The sequence below is a fragment of the Myodes glareolus genome, chromosome 21, assembly GCF_982192425.1.
Source record: "Myodes glareolus chromosome 21, mMyoGla1.1, whole genome shotgun sequence".
In the NCBI taxonomy this organism is placed as follows: domain Eukaryota; kingdom Metazoa; phylum Chordata; class Mammalia; order Rodentia; family Cricetidae; genus Myodes; species Myodes glareolus.
The window spans coordinates 12,553,113-12,574,688 of record NC_142046.1 but is presented as its reverse complement, the minus strand read 5'-3'; the positions used below and the strand labels follow the sequence as shown (position 1 = coordinate 12,574,688).

The 21,576-nt window shown below is 48.0% G+C and overlaps 1 protein-coding gene across 6 annotated transcripts in view; it reads right to left on the bottom strand.

The window, feature by feature from the left end:
- The window catches only part of Garnl3 (GTPase activating Rap/RanGAP domain like 3), a 149,995-nt gene that overhangs the window by 10,070 nt on the left and 118,349 nt on the right, over nucleotides 1–21,576 (bottom strand). For all 6 annotated transcript variants that reach the window (XM_085681345.2, XM_085681346.2, XM_048432154.3 and 3 more), the window contains 8 exons: nucleotides 20,778–20,882; nucleotides 18,543–18,617; nucleotides 14,613–14,724; nucleotides 10,294–10,392; nucleotides 9,698–9,814; nucleotides 7,452–7,630; nucleotides 5,985–6,143; nucleotides 4,993–5,059 (listed from right to left, as the gene is read on the bottom strand). In XM_085681345.2, coding sequence (XP_085537471.2) covers nucleotides 4,993–5,059; nucleotides 5,985–6,143; nucleotides 7,452–7,630; nucleotides 9,698–9,814; nucleotides 10,294–10,392; nucleotides 14,613–14,724; nucleotides 18,543–18,617; nucleotides 20,778–20,882 — 913 coding nt within the window. The remainder of the gene's footprint in view (nucleotides 1–4,992; nucleotides 5,060–5,984; nucleotides 6,144–7,451; nucleotides 7,631–9,697; nucleotides 9,815–10,293; nucleotides 10,393–14,612; nucleotides 14,725–18,542; nucleotides 18,618–20,777; nucleotides 20,883–21,576) is intronic.

Sequence of the window (21,576 nt, the reverse complement as noted above, 5' to 3'; positions counted from 1 at the left end):
GACACCTAGATCCCTGCAGTCAGAGAAACAGAAAGCGGGATGCCGCTAGGGCTGCATCCTCCCGGCTGGTGCTCTCTGCCAGTTCATCTAAACAGCCACTGCCGACGTGGGGAGGCAGTGGCAGCAAGAGTCACACTGTTACCATGTACGCTAACAGCTGCCGCCTGGAGAAAATTTACTGCGTTTCAAGCATGGAGCTTTAAGAAGACTGTCCATTTAATTTGTCTGACTGCAGAAGGTAGAAGCTGTCACCCTGCAAGCACACTCTGCAGAGAACTTGAGGTTGGGAGAGGTGAGGCGGTCCGTCCTGAGTTCCGCAGCTCTACCGGGGCGGAGTGGTGGTGTGAGGCCAGGCTGGGCTACGGTGCTCATGTGCTTCCTGCCTATGCCATATCGTCATGCCAGAGGAAGACACAGAATGGGTAGCCCATGGGTGAACGAAGCCTTTCTACAAGGCAGGTTGCTCTGGAGCCTCACTCACCACAAGCATGGCAGGAACTGCATGTGTCCTCTGTGATGGCCGTTCTTGGTTGTCAGCTTGACTACATCTGGAATTAACTAAAACCCAAACGACTGGGCACACCTGTGAGGGACTTCTGCTTAATCATTTGAAGTGGGAAGCTACGCCTCTAATTGGTTTTGAGGTGGGAAGACAAACCTCTAATCTGGGCCACACCTTCTGCTGGCAGCCTCTGTAAGGACATGGGAGAAAGAAGCTCTCTCTCTTTGCCTGTCGGCCCTCACTAGCAAGCCCATTCCTTCACTGGCATTAGAGCCTGCTTCTTTGAGATTCAAGCATATACTGAGGACCAGCTGAGACATCCAGTCTCAGGGACTGAACAACTACTGGATTCTTGGACCTTCCATTTATAGGCAGCCATTGTTAGATTAGCTGGACCACAGCCTTTGGCCAGTCTAATAAATTCCCTTTATATAGACACTAAATTATTATATATATATACATATATATATATACACACATATATATGTATATATATATAAAATGTATGATATACATGTATAATACATAATAGATGTGTACATGTATAATACATAATAGATGTGTGTGTGTGTGTGTGTGTGTGTGTGAGAGAGAGAGAGAGAGAGAGAGAGAGAGAGAGAGAGAGAGAGAGAGAGATTCTCTAAGTTCTGTTACTCTGGAGCACCCTGACTAATATACCCTGCTAACATGTTGCTAGAGAACCTGGACCATGTGTGTTCCCCTTACTGAACTTCAGCTATGTTAAGGACAGTTTAATTCAGTTACATGCCTCTTGTAGCAGTTCTGTGGTTCTGCCTCTTGTAGTTATTCTGACCTCTGAACATTAGTGTATGTGGCTCAGACTTTCAGAATAAGGAAACTTTTGTAGAATCAAAGTCCCCATTCATTATAGAAGCTGTTTATACCTTCTCCCACCTTTTAAGACAATGAAGATAACAACTATGATTGTTATATATATGTTTAGACAGGGTCTTGCTGTGTATCCCAGCCTGGCCCGGACCGTATAAGCCTCTTGATTCACGCTGTTGAGTGCTGGTACTACAAGCCTGTGCTATCATATCTGTCTTGAAATTATTTTACTCATATGTGTCCCTCTTAGGGTCCCCCTTTTTATCTAGCATCTCTGGGATTGTAGTTTAGTTATCCTTTGCTTTACATCTAATATCCACTTATGAGTGAAGACATATCGTGTTTGTCTTTCTGGGTCTGGGTTACCTCACTCAGGATGGATTTTATTTTATTTTATTTTTTACCACTGAGAGATATTCCATTGTGTAAATGCATCACATTTTCTTTATCCATTCTTTAGTTGATGGGCATCTAGGTTGTATCCCGGTTCTGGCTGTTACAAATAATGCCGTTATGAACATAGTTGAGCAAGTGTCCTTGTTGTATGATTGTTCATCCTCTGGGTATATGCCCAAGAGTGGTATTGTTGGGTCTTGAGGTAGACTGATTCCCCAGGAAGGAAAACAGTTAAGATCTCCAGGATAAAATGGGAGCGGGGGGGGGGGGTAGAAGGGAGGAGATGGGGAATGGGTTCTTGATCTTGAGGGATCAAGAAGACCGAGCTGGTGGAGGGGCAGAGGGGGAGGGCTAAGACCCCACCAACAGTGGAGAGGGTGTCTGAACGGGCCTTCCCCTGTAATCAGATGAGTGACTGTCCTAATTGTCATCACAGAACTTGCACCTGGTAATGATGGAAGCAGATGCAGTGACCACAGCCAAGCAGTTGGAGTTCAGTTGAAAAGGAGGGATCATATGAACAAAGGGGGGGGGTGTCAAGAGCATTATGGGGAAACCACAGAAATAGCTGACCCAAGTTAGTGGGAGCTCACATACTATGGACTGACAGCTGAGGGACCAGCATGGGACCATGGGACCCAACTAGACCCTCTGAATGTGGGTGACAGTTATGTGGCTTGATCTGTTGGGGCGTGGTCCTGGCAGTGGCACCAGGACCTATCCCAGCTGCCTGAACTGACTTTTTGGAGCCCATTCCCTATGGAGAGATACATTGCTCCACCTAGATAAGGCAGGGAGGGGCTTGGTCCTACCTCAAGTTGGTATGCCAGATCTTGTTGCCTCCCCAAGGAAGGTCTTACCCTCTCTGAGTGGATGGGGGAGGGGAAAAGGGAAGGGGGATGGGAGAAGAGCAGGGAGGGGGAACTGGGGTTGGTATGTAAAATGAAAAGTAAATTTTTTAAAAATTTTTTTAGGATTTATTTATCTTTTATTCTATGTGCATTGGTGTGAAGGTGTCAGATCCCCTGGAACTGGATTTTCAGACAGTTGTGAGCTGCCATGTGGGTGCTGGGAATTGAACCCGGGTCCTCTGGAAGAGCAGTCAATGCTCTTAACCGCTGAGCCATTTCTCCAGCCCCCAAAAGTAAAATTTTTTAAACAAAAATATGAAAAGAATTTTACTCAAAATTTTCTTTATTTATTTTTATTTTATGTGTATTAGTGTTTTGTCTGCATGTATATCTGTGCACCACATGTGTACCCAGTGTCTGTAGAAGCCAGAAGAGGTCACTAGATCTCCCTAAACTGCAGTTATTCTGGGCTACCATGTGGGTGCTGGGAATGGAATATAGAACGTCTTCCTCTACAAGAACCGTCTGTGCTCTTAATGACTGAACCATCTCTCCAGTCTTTTCAGATTGTCGGGGGGGGGGGGGGGTGGGTTAGGGAGGGCCAGTTCTTTCTCCATAGGTTTTCAAAATAAAGTCACAGGCCTACATTCTTAAGATCCACTGTTTTGAGGACTTCTCAGGCTCAACCTTGTGGATGAATGTCCCTCTCGGGGAGAACTGCTGCCCTGCCTACTCTGGACATTCCTGTTAAATCCTGAATTTCGAAGATGACACCTTGCAGACAAATTTTTATGTTGATAACTGGGTTTCCCATATTAAATATAAATTATTTATAGAAGTATCTGATCTGATATATGAGCTATAACCAGAATTGTTACTCTAGAAATTGATGATTCTAGGTTGAAAAAAAAAAGGTTTTTTTAAAGTTAAACCTTACCCAGAAAATGATCTTACTTCCATTTGTTTAAAAAAAAACTTAAAAAATATTTACTTATTTTATGTATATGAGTGTTTTGCTGTGCATATGTCTGTCTACCACATGCAAGCCTGGTGCCCTCAGGTCAGAAGAGGGAGTTGTGTGCCCTGGAACTGGAGTCACAGATGGTTGTGGTTGACACGTGGGTGTTGGGAACTGAACCTGGGTTTTCTGCACGTTTGACAAATACTGGTGACCCCTGAGCTATTAATTAATCCTGGAAATGCTAGAAGTCAGTATCTGGTATATTTGCTCTGCTCAAAACCCACCCTGATGGTGAACCCAAACTAACCCAATTGAGCTACATAAGCCCAATTTAGGCTAAATTCATTAAAAGCAGGAAAAAAAATCCCACAAAAAGTTATAGGTTAAAAGCCAGGCATCCCGGTCCACATCTTTAATCCCAGCACTTTGGAGGTAGACACAAAAGCAGAAGGATCTCTGAGTTCAAGGTCAGCCAGGTTGACAGAGTTCCGTTAAAAGGAAAGTTACAAGGTGAGCACTCTATTCCAAAAGAATCTGAAGTCTACACTGACCTAACATCTGAAACTTTCTAAGTGCTAACAGGTGGAAAGTCCCAAACCTTACCTCATCTGATGGGCCACAGCCCAAATTCAGACACTCTTTCTGGGTGTTCTTGAAGCACGTCTTTGATCCAGCAAACGGGAGGCAGAGGCAGGTAGATATTTGTGAGTTTGAGGCCAGCCTGGTCTACATATTGAGTTCCAGGACAGTTAGAACTATGTGAGAACCCATCTCAAAACAAAAATAAAGCAAAATAAAAAATTAAGATACACTAAAAAATAACAACAAACTCAAGAAATTACTTTCTGGCCTAGGGTTGGTGTCTATGAAATGTAATGAATTTTGTGTTTACACATTCCCAGGATAGCTAGTTATACATGTGGAGCTAACCCAGAGTCTGAAAGTCAGGAATCTGGAACACTCTAGCTGTAAGCACTTCAGGTGAGGGACATTCACCCTGTAGTAACCGAAGATAAAGTCTGGTACTGGGGTCAAGAGGGTCGGATGCAAACCCCGGCCCTGATGCTGAGCAGCTACACAACCCAGAGGAGCCTCTTCTGGCTTAGTTCCACTTGCAGGAGAGAAGCTGAGCCTGCTGTGGGCCATTGTAGGTGAAAATCTGAATGACACAGGGGTACCTGGCACATAGTAAGGGCCTGCTAGCTGGAGGCCACCATCCTCATCCCGTGCCCTGGAAGCAGGGCGTGGTGGCAGCTCTGGTAAGCATGTCACTGAGAGGTCTGGGCACAGTCTGTGGTGCAGGTTGGAATGTGGATTTTAGATGATCCCTGATGTACCCAGCAAGAGTTCATCAAGTCATCTAGGGGGAGATCCCATTCCGCCACACTGAAAAATGGGCTGTTTGCGCATGAGGAGACATCTCGCTGACTTACAGTTGTAGCACAGGAGCAGGCCGGCTTCTCCATCTTCATACACGTCAATAGCCGCCACAAAGTTAACCTGCAATGATAAGAGGCAGTGGTCGCAGTGGTGCAGCGGTAGCAGTGGTGGGACGCGGACACTCAGAGGAACCTCCCTGAGCTAGGAGTGTCTCCGCAGTGGCCCTCGGTTCTCGGAAACCAGGGTGCTGCACGGCACCCACACTACACCTCGTAACCCGCTGGGCCAGGGTTACAAGGTACTGAGGTGGGAGAGAAATGTCTTTGCTTCCTTTCTCTTCTGGGTGGGACTTTCTCACCCACTGTCTACCCTTCTGAAAGGTCTGAATCCAGCTGTGCTCCCAAGCGCTCTTATTTACCCAGAATGCTCACGGGGTGCCACACTGACTCAAGCAGGTAAGCACTGTATCTGTCTGACACCAGAGGAAAGGACGTCTCTGAGGAGACTGAGTGAGGTTTCTCCTGCCTCCAGCACGTGGGGTCTCTGGGCTCTTAGGTCACCCAGTATGTCTCCATCTCCACTTGTCTTTCCTATGAAGGCAGAATTAGGCCGTGGAGCAGGTCTGCGGCACACCTGGCTCTGGGCCACTATGGTCCAGATTTGAGACAGGGTGCTCAGCCTGCACTGTAGCCATCCCTTGTCCTCCTGGGGTCCAGACACTCTGCCCTTTGATGGCAGCTTCATGTGCTCCAGGCTAAGGTGCACACCATATGATACAGATGCACAGCATGCAATTTTATTATTATTGAGACAAGGTCTCATGTGGCCCAGGTTGGCCTCAAACTACTATGTAGCCCAGGCTAACGTTGAACTCATGATCCTCCTGCCTCAGCTTCACGAGGTTAAGTAAGAACTGTAGGCATGAACTTCCACATCTCACTAGAGGATGTAATTTTAAAGAAGCCACATCATAGTGTCTGGAATGAGAAGATAAAGCCCCCTGCTTTCTCAAATTAGCAATCAGTTCCTACAACTGCCAGCGCACCTTGTTGGCCTCCACATGGTGCAGCCTGAAGGCTTCTCCTGTGCTCTCGTTTACCACATCGAACTGGTGGCGATATGCCACACAGATGAGGTTGTCACTCTCTTCCGTGGGCCCATCCACTAAGGTCATCACAGCTGGGGAGTCACACAGACAGATTTCCTGTGTGGGCGAGGACGAGCGGTACACAGGTTAGGACACAGTGGTCATCGTGAGACAGCCTCTCAGAAGAGTCCAGCCCGGCCGGCTGCCAGCAGAGCTGGGCTGCACAGACAGGGTCCCGCCAGTCTCCTCCTTCCTGTAATTCCCCTTCAAGTCTCAGACCTCTGTTCACAACCTGATTTCACTGCCCAGTTGGCTGCAGTCCCTACTGTCTGTCCTGTGACAGTGACAGCATAGGACTGTTGACTGTGTCACACATGCCGGGTAGTGTTTTCACTGAATCCTTGCACCAAGCCCTGGAATCAGGTCTGGCTGTTACTCTATGGAAGAAGAAACGGTGGCTCCAAGGTCAAGCTGCTTGCTATGGTCACAAAGTTTATATGTGGTAGAGAAAGCTATGATTTGAATTCTGTGAATTTGATTTCAGAGCTCACACTACCTAACTACTCTCCATAAATATTCATTATGGGTGGTAATTAGTCTTGAGAAGGCTGACACCTAATTAGAATAAGATTTTAACTTTAGTGTAACTACCAGAGTATTCTGTCCCCAGAACAGCTGCAGAAACCAACGTGCATCATTCAGGAGGCCTCAACCGCGTGAAAACGCCTTCTCGGTTTGCCTAGTGCGACACTTGGCTCCGGCGGCCAATGCTGGGAGCACTTCATAGCTTGAGAGCTGTAGCTGGTTTTATTTTTTTTTAATTTAATTTATTTATTATGTATACAGTATCCTGCAGGCCAGAAGAGGGCACCAGACATCATTCCAGATGGTTGTGAGCCACCATGTGGTTGCTGGGAATTGAACTCAGGACCTCTGGAAGAGCAGGCAATGCTCTTAACCTCTGAGCCATCTCTCCAGCCCCAAACTGTAGCTGTTTTTATTTTTTGAGAAACAGTCTCACTATATAACTCTGGCTGTCCTGGAACTCATCATGTGGACCACGCTGGCCTCCAACTCACAGGTATCCACCTGCCTCTACCTCCCAAGTAGAATTAAAGGCTGGAATTAAAGGCGTGTCTCACCAAACCCAGCCTCAGTGCATATTTCTGCCGACTATCAGGTGTCTGCTTGCTCAACTAGAGGGCAAGCTTTGTGGGAGAGAGACTTCGCACAGGTCACTGCTGCACGGCCATGCCCAGAACCTGTAGAGGTTACTGTGAATGAGCACACAGCTTAGATATCTGGGCAAGCTAGGGCACAGGAGGCTGGGACTCCGCAGGGTTACTGAAGAGTAAGGACAGTCTCAGGACTAGATGGAGGCAGCTAACCCTGGCCAGGAGAGCAGAAGCTAGACAGCAAACCTACCCTGATGTACTGGAATTCCTCCACAGGCGACTCCGACAGGGGTGACAGGAGCGAGGCCCCCGACACCCCACTTGGCTTGTTGTGTTGTTTCCTTGTGATGAGAAGCAGTTTATTACGGATTGCAACCACGATTCTCAATTCTCTGCTGTGGTGAGTGTTAATAGCATATAGGTGGCATCCTGGGAAGAGGAAGGGTGACGTTATAAATGTAGGGAGGGCTGGTAGCCCCGGTCCTAAGAACCCTCGGAACGAAGCGTAGCTGAGACAGACCAAGTATGTCTCTGATACCAGGTATCCCCTATTCACGTGCCTGAACACTTGGTCCTCAGCTGATGTCACTGTTTTGGAAGGCTGTGAACCTTTAGAAGGGGAGCCTCACCGGAGGAAGTGAGTCATTGTTGGTGGTCTTATGGCCTCATCCCACCTCCCATCTGCTCCCTGCTTCTTCTTTTTTTTTTTGGTTTTTGGAGAAAGGGTTTTTCTGTGTAGCCCTGACTGTCCTGGAACTCGCTCTGTAGACCAGGCTGGCCTCAAACTCACAGAGATCCGTCTGCCTCTGCCTCCTGAGTGCTGGATTAAAGGTGTGCGCCATCTCCACCCAGCTGCTCTCTGCTTCTTGACCGAGATGAAGCATAGGTAGCCACTGTGTGCTCCTGCACCTGCTTATGCTGTAAGCAAAAAGCCCTCCTTCTTTTAAGCTGCTTCTTGCCGGATATCTGGTCACAGCAAGTAGTAAAGACACTAATTCACCAGGCAAGATGGACATGACAACAAAGTTAGGAAAGGCAGCCTCTTCTGGTCTACAGATGGTGGACCTGGTTTTAGCTATCTGTCTTCTTCTTGGATTATGTGTGAGGTAGTCTGAATGAAGATGGACCACAGAGGCTCATAGATCTGAGTGCTTGGTCCTAAGCTGGTGGAACTGTTTGGGAAGCATTAGCAGGTGTGACCTTGTCAGAGGAGGTGTCACTGGCTCAGAGGTCACAAGCCCACACCATTCCCAGTTAGCTCTCGGCCTCATAGTTGATACGAGCTCTCAGTTACTGTTCTAGTGCCTTCTGCTGCCATGGTGGTCACTGACCCCCCCTCTGAAACTGTAATCCCCTAATAAATTAGTTCTTCTATAGTTTGCTGGGAATATTATTTTAAGGCGTGTGACTTTTGTTTATGCTTCATTTGTTTAACTCTGTGAAAGCTGTGATGTTGCCTGTCTAGAACACCTGGTGGTCTAATAAAGATCTGAACGGCCAATAGCAAGGCAGGAGAAAGGATAGGTGGGGCTGGCAGGCAGGGAGGAGGAGGAGGATGTCAGGGGTCAGCCGGCCAGCTACACAGCAATCCACGGAGGAAGAGTAAGATCTAAAGAAGGAAGAGAAAGGGAAAGAAAGCACAGAGGCAGAGGGTGGAGGGGACAATACAAGTTAAGGAAAAGCTGGCAAGAAACAAGGCAAGCTACGGCTTTTATAACGAAGAATAAGCCTCCATTTGGGAGGTGGTTGGTGGGCTCCCCCACCCAAAAGAGTCCAAAGAGCTTAACATCATACTACTACAACAGTTGCCTTGGTCATGGTATCTGAGCACAGCAGAAGAGTAACTAAGGCAATGTGTATGAGTGTTTGGCCTGCATGTATGTACATGTGTGTGTCTTGTGTCTGAGGCTGTCAGAAGGGTTACAGGCAGTTGTGGCTGCCGTGTGAGCAACAATTGCTCTTGACCTCTGGGTCATCTCTTCAGGCCCAGGGCTTGGTTTTGTAGTCACCACACAACAGGAACTGAAGCAGAGGTTGATGGGAACTCCAAGAACCAGAATCCTTAGTTATACACTAGCTGAGAGAACTGAATTCGTCCTCACCTCCAAGACCAGAAACCCGTGGCCCAAGGCTGAAGCTTCCTGTCTTTAGCCTGCTTTCCTATTTCCTAGCTTCCGAAAGAAGCTGAGGTTCTATTTGGCAGCTCTGGGACTCAGACCCAGGGCTCTGTGGGTGTTCGGCAAGAGTGTTTCCCTGATCGACAGCCCCATAGTCTTGCTCATCTCCCCCAGAGGAGGAATTGTTTCTTTTGTTCCCTGATTTTCATTTTTATTGTCAGTAGCCTGAAAATTTTAACAGACAAAGTTTCTTTCTCCCTTTATGGCAGTGTCTGAAGCTCACTCTACAGCCAGGGATGGCTTACACTGGGAATCGAACCTCGGATCTCACACCTTCCAGGCTAGCACTGCACCCGCTAAGTTACTCCCCGGCCCTCACCTTTGGTTTTCTCCAGCTTGTTTTCTCTGCAGTCAGATCTGCTCCTTCCAGTCTGCCTGCTGTCAAGGCCTTTCTGCACCGCACTCAACCGGAAGACAAACAGGCGGGCATCTTTCCCTGGTGACAGTGAGGGAAGGCAGAGGAGGGGTTAGATAGAGAAGCCGTGACCTGCTGGGACTCCCAGTGTGAATAGAGAAGCTGTGACCTGCTAGGACTCCCAGGGTAGATAGAGAAGCCGTGACCTGCTGGGACTCCCAGGATTAGATAGAAAAGCTGTGACCTGCTGGGACTCCCAGGGGAGAAAGAGAAGCCATGACCTGCTGGGACTCCCAGGGTGGATAGAGAAGCCGTGACCTGCTGGGACTCCCAGGGTGGATGTGCACACCAGGCTTGGGGGCTGCTCGGGGCATGCTATAGAAAGTTTACCCAACATAATCATGGGAGAATGATACCCTCGGTCCCTCCGCTACCCCGACACGTGGGCCACCAAAGGACCACTGCACTGGCAGCAGGCAAAGGAACAGTGACCCTGAGGTCTGCTGCAGTGGGCACCCGCCCCCATGTTCTTCCCAGAGCACACCATCCGAGGGCAGCACCTTTGTCTGCTCGGAGAACAAGGATGTCCAGGGCCTCGAGCACGTGGATCTGCTTCACAGGCAGAGTTCTGTCGAACACAGGCACGGATGGAAGGCCGTCTGGAAAAGAAGTCTGGTCACTCCACTGCACAACCATGACGCATGCCTGGGGCTAACCTGAGCCTCTCTAGTCAAGGATGGAGCTGCTGTTCCGGCTCTCATAAGGAGCGGAAGCACCGTTTCTTCTGCATGGAGAACTAATATGTCCACTCGGTGGCATCCAGAACTCTCTGTGGGGGTCTGGCGGGCGGGCATATTAGCAGGGACATGAAAGGAAGTTGTTTCTCTTGTTCATGTCACCAGAGAAAGAGCAGCATGTCTCAACTCCAAATTTATAGGGGTTTTAGCAAAGGACTGAACACCATAGGGGAAATAGAACAGCTACTTCTTTTATTTCTAATACTATAATACAACGCACTATATTTTGTATTATTTCATGCATTTCTCAAGAAAGTAAATTTAATACTTCTTTTTACATTTAAAGTGAGTACAAACATATCCCATTCCTCACAGGCCCTCTGTCTGTATCAACAGTAGTCTGCTTATATGGTTTTTGTTTGTTTTGTTTTGTTTTTCAAGATAAGGTTTCTCTGTGTCTCCCTGGCTGTCCTGGAACTCACTAGTAGACTAGGCTGGCCTTGAACTCACAGATCTGCCCGCTTCTGCCTCCTGAGTGCTGGGATTATAGATGTGCACTGCCATGCCTGGCTTCCATATATATTAAAATGTTTTTATTATTTTTAATTATGTGTGTTTGTGTCTGCATGTGGCTATGTGCACGAGAGCACAGGTTACTCAGAGGCCAAAAGCTTAAGATGCCCAGAGCTAGAGTTACAGGTGGTTGTGAGTTACTCACATGGGTTCTGGGAACTAAACTCAGGACCTTTGGAAGAGCAGCAGGCGCTCCTAACCTCTGAACCATCTCTTTAGTTTTCTGCTTATTCATTTTAAATACTTTTTCAGATAGTAATTTGAAATATTTTTTTGAGACAAAAGAGTGGGAGAAGCATCAGTTAAATTGTCTAAATATCAGGAACAGACAATGGCAAGAAAAACACCCAGCGAGAGTTCGGGTGGACCGCTCACGACACTGCGATTATGAACGGAATTTGACTTTGAGGTTATCTGGAACTTGCGAGCAGCAATACCTACATCGTTGCCTCTCAGAGACCCTAAGAGAATTGTTAGGGGTATTCTGCTGCGGAAGGACAAGGCCGAGACCACAGGGATGGTGTGGACATCTCAGGTACAGGTGGCTGGCTCCTTCTTCTTCTTCTGCACTTACTCTTCAAGGTTTTGCTACGGGCTTGGGTTGGTCTGTTTCTTCACAATTTAGGTACAAGGGGGTGTGGGGCTCAGTCCTCTTGTAGAAGTAGAAATGGAGCTGGGAGCTGATCCATCTCGGGATGCTCCCCATCAAGGCAGGACCTCTGTCATTAGGACAGCATCCTCAGTGGAGAAGGGGTTCCAGCTCCAGCAGGCCTGGAAGGCTCTGGATCTGCCTATAACAGATCTCATGAGATAAACAGTCTGTCCCTGTCTCCCTTAGTCACACAGGGCTTGCTTCTAGTCCCCCTTTAGAGTCCCCCCTTGCTTCTAGTTCTCCCTTTTAGATGGAAGGAGCATCAGTCATGGCCCACCCTTCTTGATACCAGGGGCTCTGTAATGCTGCTTGTTCCAAACATGGAATGATCATTCCAGTACTGTCCCATCTGGGTGAACAACTGCAGTTATCTTATGGGTCCACAGGAGCAACAGGAGTGGCAGGTCACTCCACTAAGGGCTCACTTCCTATGGTCTTGAATTTAGATACCTCATTTCCCCAATAGGCTGGCACTTGTAATGTTCCTATTTAACCAAAGAGGAACTGGATGCTCTAAAGTGTTCATAAAACTCATTCAAGGTCACTGCTTAAACATATGGAGCCAAAAAGGAAAGAGCACCTCCTCACACTCTGGAAACAGAGGTGTCCTGTGTACTGCCAAGCCCAGAGTAGATTAGGATGCATTCCCCATCCATTCCTCAGTTAGCTGAAGGGTATGTATGCAGACAGGAAGGAGAGAAGGCAAGGACAGGGGAAAGTAACAGATTTAACGTCTGCTTGATTCATTCTTCCGTTTTGTAATCGTGGTATGAAGATGGAATCTTTTAGAGAGAGCGTTTCTATTACCAGAAAACAGCTTGCTTACTCAGTGACCTGTCCCTTAAAGCAGACTTGCTGCACTCCCAGTGCAGAGGGTCCTGAGACTTTAAAGACAACGACCTCGAAAGAAGCAGATTCTCCAGGGCAAGTCTAATGCAATGGAGCAAAGGCTAATGGGCTAAAGGGGGACTCAGCCTGAAACAGAAGGGACAGGCCGGCTCACAGGAAACAGTCTGTAACGTGATTATGTGCAGAGCAGAAGGCAAACTAAGAAATAACAGAAAGATGGCACAGAGCGAGATGCAAAAAGAGCTCAGACTTCTGCCCTGCAAACGCCAACGGCAGGCATCACTGGACAGGGGAGGGACGGGCTGTGCGCCTCTCCAAGGCAGACAGAAAGGGATTTCCTGGAGGGTCGCAGCAGCCTTTATACCAGTGCCGCCACGAGACTCTGGATGCAAAGGGACAGCTTCAGAAAACACTTGATGATATTGGTTTGGATCTTAACTTTTTTTTTTTTTTTTAAAAAAAAACACAATTCATATTTGTTCTGGGTTTTGCTCTGAGGTTATATCCCATCTTGACACAGAATACTTTCTTTGGTCTCAAAGGAAAAGTAGTGCAAAATTCTCAGACTTATTTACCTGGGACTGTGCTGAAGAGCGATGGGGCGGGTGGTGTGTCAGTCATGTGATTTTACATGCTGCTACTTCAGGCCTCTGCTTCGTCATCGATAACATCAAAGGACTAAATAACTAAAGACGGTTTGGAGTTTTGAAAATAAAAAGAAACTTCTGGCAAAAATCTAAGGATTTTGTGAGCTTTTGGAAGACCACTGGGAACATGGTAAAGACAGCAGCTGCCTGGACCAGAGACCACTGCGGGCACTGAGCACAGGAAGCTGAGTCCTGCCAGCCCCTCCCCGCAGTTCCAATCCTCGTCCCCAGTGTGTCTCACATGTTCTCCTATTATAAACGACTCCTCAGCCTTTTGAGGCCAGAGGCTCAGAGAAGGTAGATTTTATTTTTGGAGCTGGGGAATGAGGAACCCAGTCCTTACGGTCCAGGCAAGTGCTGTACTACTGAGCTATAATATACACTTGCCCTCTGTTTTCTTCAAACCACAGAGTTTCTCAAATTAAGGATTTAAATTCTGAGCTGATGAGTTTTAAGCTACCTACATTCTATTAACTTAGTCATAGATATAATTAGGTTAAGGAAACATGACGGGTTTTAAGTTCTCTACATTGTATTAAATCAGCCATAGATAGAATTAGGTTATGGGACCTCTGGAAAATCACAGGTAAGGCCAGTTTGTTCTCCTGCCACCCCACAGGAAGCCCCTGGCACAGGGCCTGGCACAGAGCGGGGCCCTAGCGAGTGTGCTAGGCAGATGTCAGAGGGACAACCAGGCCCTGGTGTAGGGCAGCGAGGGGATGTCATTTCAGAGCACCAAGCCATGCTCACCAAAGGATGTGCTTCGGAAGCCCAGGCTTCTCTAGGGCCTGCGACTTCCTCAGAAGCCCCAGGAGACCGGATGCTTGTGTGTGAGTCCTCTGCTGTCATTTGGATTCTGGAATAATCTGGAGGCCCATGCTGCTGTCCTAGAGTCTGCGTGGCTGCTCTGAGTGACTGGTCTAGCTCGCTGTCAGAACCTGCCATTTAGTACTGAGCTGCAATCTGTCTTCTTGTCAAAGTCTTTCCGCTTCTCTATCCATAAATACAGTTCATCTAAGATTCATGTGATTTGTTTTAGGTATCAGGTTTTTTTTCTAGTCAGGATTTTTTTTTTTTAAAAGGCTTCAAGAGAGCACATGTCCCTAAGAAAATGATATGAAATAGTATGTCTGTCATCATAAGGGTAAGTACTGGGACCACAAGGAGTGCTCGCTGAAGAATACTCTTTTAGTAGGTGGCTTAATATCTGGGAACTAATTGGAGATTGGAGGAAGGGATAAACGTCGCAGCGTGCTGAACTCTAAATATCCCCCTCAGAGCGCCTGTCTGAAACAAGGGGTTAACCTGATTAGAAAACAAACCTGGTTAACTCCCCTGGGGAGCTGGCTGGCAGTCACCCACCTTAGAAGTACCACAGGTCACACAAAAAAGGACATCTGTAGGAGTTGCTACTCACTAACCATCCACTAGCAAGACGCCGGCGTCAGTGGAAACCAGCAAGGCCTGGCCCCAGGGCTCTGCGCACACGGCTTCGTGAGGGAAATTACTGCAGAAACACTGGGGTTCCCAAGGCTGTGAGGTGACACAAGCATTGGAGAGTGAGTGGACCAGAAAGAACGCACCGTGTCCCACCAGATGGAAATGCAGAGAGCAACACCTGAAACAGTAACACAGACAGCCCATGGGGTGAGCCGCGCCAGGCTCGGCAGTGACCCGGGCCTGGGCTCCATTATCTTCCTTAGGAGAAAACCTCCTTTCAAACACGGGTGCCATAGGAAAGCAGTGCCTTCACGCTTCTGGCACCACTGCCTGGCTCTGCAGGACCATCATGTTCCTTGGACAATAGAAACACTGGTAATCGGCTTTCTTTAACACCTAGAAGCTGGGCAAATTGGTGCCTTTTCCTTTTTTTTTTTTTTTTTTTAAAATAAAGAGGGTTGATGTTAGTTTAGCATAAAAGGAAGACCCAGGTAGCTATTAATTTTTTTCTGTGTTGCTGATTCAACAAAATTGTTAAACATTACATATTACAAGAGGCTGATATTGTCTTAATAGATAGGTGCTTACTGACCCATATAAGGCCATAAAATCTTAAAGTGAAGCCAGCACATGTTTACAGGAAAACAGCAAAGGTTGCTCAGGAAATTCCTCCAGGTCGCTGTGTGGACCTTCACACCACATGAACACTTTTTCTGGTTCCCAGGTGACATGTCATACTGCATGAACTCTTCCTGGGACCTTAGATTCATTTCTGTTTCAGGGGTAAAGTTAGCTCTCCCTCACAATGGCCCCTGAGGTGGGTGTGAAGGCCAGGAGGCGGCAAGCACTTAGTCAAACCACGGTGTTGTGGACAGTTTTTGTTTTCGTAGCACTAGGAATCGAACCCAGGGCCTCTCGTACGCCAGGCAAGTGCCCTCCCACAGAGCTATGCCCCTAGTGCTGAGAACTGCACACAGTTCCAACAGGCATTCATTTTCTTTCCGACACCTCTCTTAGCTCTATGCTCTGAAAACCTCTGTGGTTTCTGGGGATAAGTGGAAGGTTTCCATCTCCACTTCTATTCTCAACGAGTCCTAAGGGCCTGACTGACCCAGCTGGGCAGCAGAAGAATCTGTGCTTGCTCTTGTGGTATGTGTGACTGCCCAGGAGAGACATGTTCACATCCTTGAAGTTCAAGGAAGGCCAAGGATCACCTTCAAGAACTCAGCCTAACACTGGATTGTCTCTAGCTGAGCAAAGAGCTGGCTTCCCCTTCAGGACACACAGCCTCAGCCTTGCAAAGATGGGACTGCATTGTTCTGAAGAGGCAGCCTAGAGAATATGGAAGCATTTTCTAAGCTGAAGAAGGAAAACACAGAGACAGGTCACCAACTGAAATGTTTCCCCTAAGAAGGGATCTGGCAATTCCGAGTTGGCAATGTATAGCTACAGGAATTGAAAATGAAGAGGAAAAAAATATATAAGTGGAGACAGGCTTTGAAACCGACACTTTAGGTAATACCAAGACAGAACATGGAGTTGTGCATGTACGTGTGTGTGTGTGTGTGCGTGTGTGTGCGCGCACGTGCAGGCCTGAGGCTGACACCATGATGTGTTCCTTAGTTACGTGTTTCTTTGCCCTGTGTGTGTGTGTGCATGTGCAGGCCTGAGGCTGACACCATGATGTGTTCCTTGCCCTCGGAGACAGGGTCCTCTCATTGAACCCTAAGCTCACCAGTTCTGCTGGACTAACCAGCCAGCAAGGGTTTGGAGAGACCCTGTTGAACACTGGGGTTTTAGGCATGAAACACCACGCTGGGCTTCTCTGTGGGTGCTGGGGATCTGAACTCAGGTCCTAAATGTCCTCACTGAGATAGCACCCGAGTCCTCAACTGAGTCTTTTAAAAAATAAAATTATTTTAGTACTTCGTGTGGATAGGTATTTTGCCTGCCTGTATGTCCACGTACCACGTGCATGTAGGGTTCTTGGAGGCCAGAAGAGGGTATCAAACCCCCTGGGGCTTTTGTGGCAGACAATTGTTAGCCATCATGTGGGGGTGGGGATGGGATCCCAGTCATCAACTTAGTCTTAATAGCAAAGCGTCCCCTGGCAGGCAGACACAGGCAGAAGGGCTCTTCACCCGGAAGACCCAAGGTTCTCTGGAGCAGAGCCTCTCCAAGGGTGGACAGGGGGTTCTCTGGTTATATGATCCCAACAGAAGCAGCTTTCTCTTGTGCACTAGGACAAGTTTTTGTGATCAGATATTTGTCTGGAATATGTGCCTAAGGGCTTAAGGATGTCAGGAAATCTCAGTGCCATTTATAAAGCGTTTAGAAACACCGCAAATTCCCACCACACACAAATGGCAGAGTCAGACCTTCTGCAGCTTGGGAAAGGATGTCTGTCTCATTCAGTCGGAAGGTGCTGTGTTTTGTCAGGGTCAATTGCATTAAATTAAAAAAAACTGCTTATTTATTTTGTTTATTTATTTAGTGTGTTTGTGTGTGCGTGTGTGTGCATGTGTGTGCGCGTGTGTGTGCATTTGCGCCTGAGGAGGTCAGAAGACAACTTATCAGCTCTCTCCTTCCACCATATGGGTGACAGGTACTGACCTCAGGTGGTCAGGCACCGTGGCCATTCCCATTTGAACCATCTCACTGGCTCTTAATTGCATTAGAAAGTTTTGTTTTTATTTTTATGTGTGAGTGTGTGTCTGTAAGCACACACGTGAGTATTGAGAGAGGCTAGAAGAGGACCCCCTGGAGCTGGAGGTGTGGACAGCCTGATGCGGGTGCTGGGACTGAACCTAGGTTCTCTGTAAGAGCAGTGAGTCCTCTTCCAGGCCCCTGCTCTGCCCTGCTGATCACCTTCCTATTCTCCCAGCCTCCGAAACTAAAGGTAGGAAATAGACAGGCTATGAGGCTTGCTGTTTGGCTACGTAGCTATACACACTGCAATGGTTTCTCACCTACACTCCTCTGAACAGCAATCCCTGAGGAGTAGTTAGAAGAGCAACCTGACGGTGAACTCTGTGAAGCTGACACAGCACAGCTACTTGGAAGAGAGCCGCAATGAGGAACTGTCTACACTGGGTTGGCCTGTCGGGGGCTGTCTGAGCTGATGTGGAAAGACTCGGCTCACTGAGGGCAGCACCATTCCCCAGGCAGGGTGCCCTGAACTGTACAACACGGGCAGACAAGCTGAGCTCAAGCAAGCATGGGTGCATTTACCTCTTCCTGTTGTGGATGTGGATGTGAGAAGCTCCTGCCACTGAGGCTTCTCTATGGTGATGACTGACTTAGGTGAGCTAAAATAAGCCCTTCATCTCCTACCGTGCTTTCTGCCAGAATATTCCATTACAGCATTGAAACATTACAGGTATGGAACTAGGACAGCAGCCTTTCAAGCCCACGCCCAACCTGTTGGATTAGAGCAGTGCTTCTCAGCCTTCCTAACACGGTGACCCTTTAATACAGTTCCTCATGTTGTGGTGACCCCAACCGTAAAATCATTTCATCGCTACTTCATAACTGTAATTTTGCCACTGTTATGAATTGTAAATATCTGATACACAGGGTATCCATACGTGACCCCAAAGGGATTCAGACCCATAGGTTGAGAACCACTAGATTAGAGGCTGGCATTGACTCACACACCCTCTAAGAATCCTGGCTCCAGAATCTCGCTGTTTGTATTGGGCTGAGATAACATGAAAGCACACGGAGCTTCGTGTGAGGAGCACTTTCGAAACCAGCACTCTGTCTGTCTGTGCACACAAATGCAGGCATGCGCTACATGATATGGGCTCCCGAGGACTCTGAAAGGGACCTCCTCCTGCCCCGACTGTTGCCATAACTTCACTGAGCACAAAGAACATCCACAGTTCAGAGAGAGAGCATCAACCACTTACCTCTTTCTTACACATCCCTGAAGCTGCCAAGCTCGATGGGGCATCCCCTCTCACAATGGACTTGAGTTTCAGGGCCTAATGGGCAGAGATGCCACGTAGGGTTTGGTGTCAGACAGTGAAAGAACAGCAGGGTAAACAACCAAGGCTTGGGAGAAAGCAATGAGTCAGGAGAAATTTGGGGTTAAAATTGCAGGATCCTCTGCTGACTCATCGCTGATAAGGAGTTAGGAGAAGATTGTGGCTCTCCATACCAGACTAGACAGTGACACTCTATGGCCCAGACTAGACAGTGACGCTCTAGGCCCAGACTAGACAGTGACACTCTATGGCCCACACTAGACAGTGACACTCTATGGCCCACACTAGATAGTGACACTCTATGGCCCAGACTAGACAGTGACACTCTATGGCCCAGACTAGACAGTGACGCTCCACACCATGGTTATGGCCCAGACTAGACAGCGACGCTCCGCACCATGGTTACGGCCCAGACCACACCTACTGTTTTTGGCATTTAAACTAGTTCTCTTAGTTCCATGATTTCAAAACTAAGAATGCTGAAAAATACAGATTCCCAGGACCTTTCCAGTCTTGATGGCTCAAGAGTCCCTGAAAGGACAGGCCATTTAGTTTTAAGATGTTAAAAAATTAGCCAGGCAGTGTGGTGCACGCCTTTAATCCCAGCACTCAGTGAGGCAGAGGCAGGTGGATCTCTGTGAGTTAGAAGCCAGCCTGGTCTACAGAGTGAGTTCAAGGACAGTCAGAGATGCACAGAGAAACCCTGTCTTGAAAAACAAACAAAAAAAGATTTAAAAAAAAATTGTTTACTTTTTTATTTTGCATGTTCGTGTATGTTCATGGGTGTGTATGTATGTTATGTGTATGTATGCATGCCATGGTGCAATCATGGAGGTCGGAGGACAACTTGTGGCAATTACATGGAAGACAGAGGACAACTTGCAAGATTCGGTTCTCGAGGTTGTCAGCTTGGTGGCAAGTTCCCTCACCTGCTAATCCATCTTGCCAGCCCCAGTTTTATCTTCAACAAAGACTGATGTATATTTTTTTAAAAAAATGTGACCTCTGTCTCCAAGCAGTCCTTGGTCACAGGACCCTTCATTGTCTACTTGCCTTGCTGCTTAGGGTCCTCCTCCGGCCCCCTGTCTACGGCTGGAGGTCCTTCCCCTTCCTACTGAAAACTTGAAGCTGAGAAATGCTAGTGTTACCAGGGAAGTGAGGCAGAGGGAGGGGATCTCCTCCAAGGCTTGGCTTCCTACCAGGGAGGGTTTAGTGACTGCATGGTGTGTCCCCTCCTACCAGGGAGGGTTTAGTGACTGCATGGTGTGTCCCCTCCTACCAGGGAGGGTTTTAGCGGTCAGCTTGATGATACTCAAAATGCTCTCCCCTTCAGACAATTCCTAGTACGCAGGCGAGGGGTCTTAGCCTTTGCCAGGACGATCTGGACAGCAGGAGCCAGGCCCTGCACTAGAGCACTACTCTTTTGCAAAGGGAACCGAATCTACACAGCTGTCAAAACCCCTTTGGCCTTTCCACTACAATTGTGAGAGGAAGCATGAGCATCCAGATGGATGGTTAGTTTTTTGACAGCTTGACACAAGCTGGGGTCACCTGGGAAGAGGGAACCTCAAATGAAAAAAATGCCTCCTCCATCAGATTGGCTTGTGGGCAAGTCTGTGATTTTCTTCATTAATGATTGATACAGGAGGGCCCAGTTCACACTGAGAGGTACCGACCATCTCAGGGCGTGTGGTCCTGGGTTGTATAAGAAAGCAGAGTGAGCAAGCCATGGAAAGTAAGGCAGTAAACAGCATCCTCCATGGCCTCTGCTTCAGCTCTTGCCTTGAGCGCCCACCTTGGCTCCCTCACTGAGGGACTGTAAGCTGCTAAGAGGAAGTAAATTCTTTCGTCCCCTGGTTGCCTTTGGTAATGGTGTTCATCACACAAGGATTGCAAGAAAACAAAGTATCAGTTGGGCGGTGGTGGCACACTTTAGTCCCAGCCCTGGGGAAGCAGAGGCAGGTAGGTCTCTGAGTTTGGGCCAGCCTGGTCTACTAGTGAGTTCTAGGACAGTCAAGGATACACAGAGAAGCCCTATCTTGAAAAAACAAAACAAAACAACAGAACAACAAGAAACTCCCCTCCCCACCAAAAAAAATCCTAAACAAAGTATCTTGTGGGTGTCTGATTTGGAGGGACTCACTTCTCAGGACGTACCTGTCCTATCCTAACAAACTCGGCCTGGCGGGCCTCCTCTTTCTTCCGTGCTGACTTGGGTGACTCAGGTAAAACATCACTAAAAGATCGTCGATTGAGCATGTTCTAAAAAAGAAAAACAAGGTTGGGATTCCTCAGACAGTCAAGTCTCATTCTTTGGTGTCCAATGCGTGTGCGCACCCGCACACACACACATGCATGTGCACACACACAGACACAGGCGCGCGCACACACACACATGCACACACATGCGTGCACATGCATGCACACATGTACACATGCATACACAGGCGCACGCGCACACACACATGCACACACATGCGTGCACATGCATGCACACATGTACACATGCATGCACACACGCACACACACAGACACGCACACAGAGACACACGCACACACACACAAAGACACACATGCACACACACATACATGTGTGCACATGCATGCATGTGCATGCATACTCACACACAGACACACGCGCACAGAACACGTGCACGCACCTGTTCGTCTAAATAGTACTATTTCTACCGGCAGCGTTCACTCATTCAGTACTGTGGCAGACACAGGGACAGAGTCTAGACATATAGAGCCAGCGCTGTGTAAAAGCTGAGAATGCAGCCTTTAGACCAGGCAAACCAGCAGCTTCTTCATTCACTACAATTCTAACCAAGGCCCCCACACGGTATAGCTGCAGGATGACAGTCCCATTGAGTGGCACCCTGGGAACCCAGTACACTGAATTCCATGGGGCTGGCACCCCTGACCTGTGTGGCTCTGGGGCCCTATGAGTCAACTT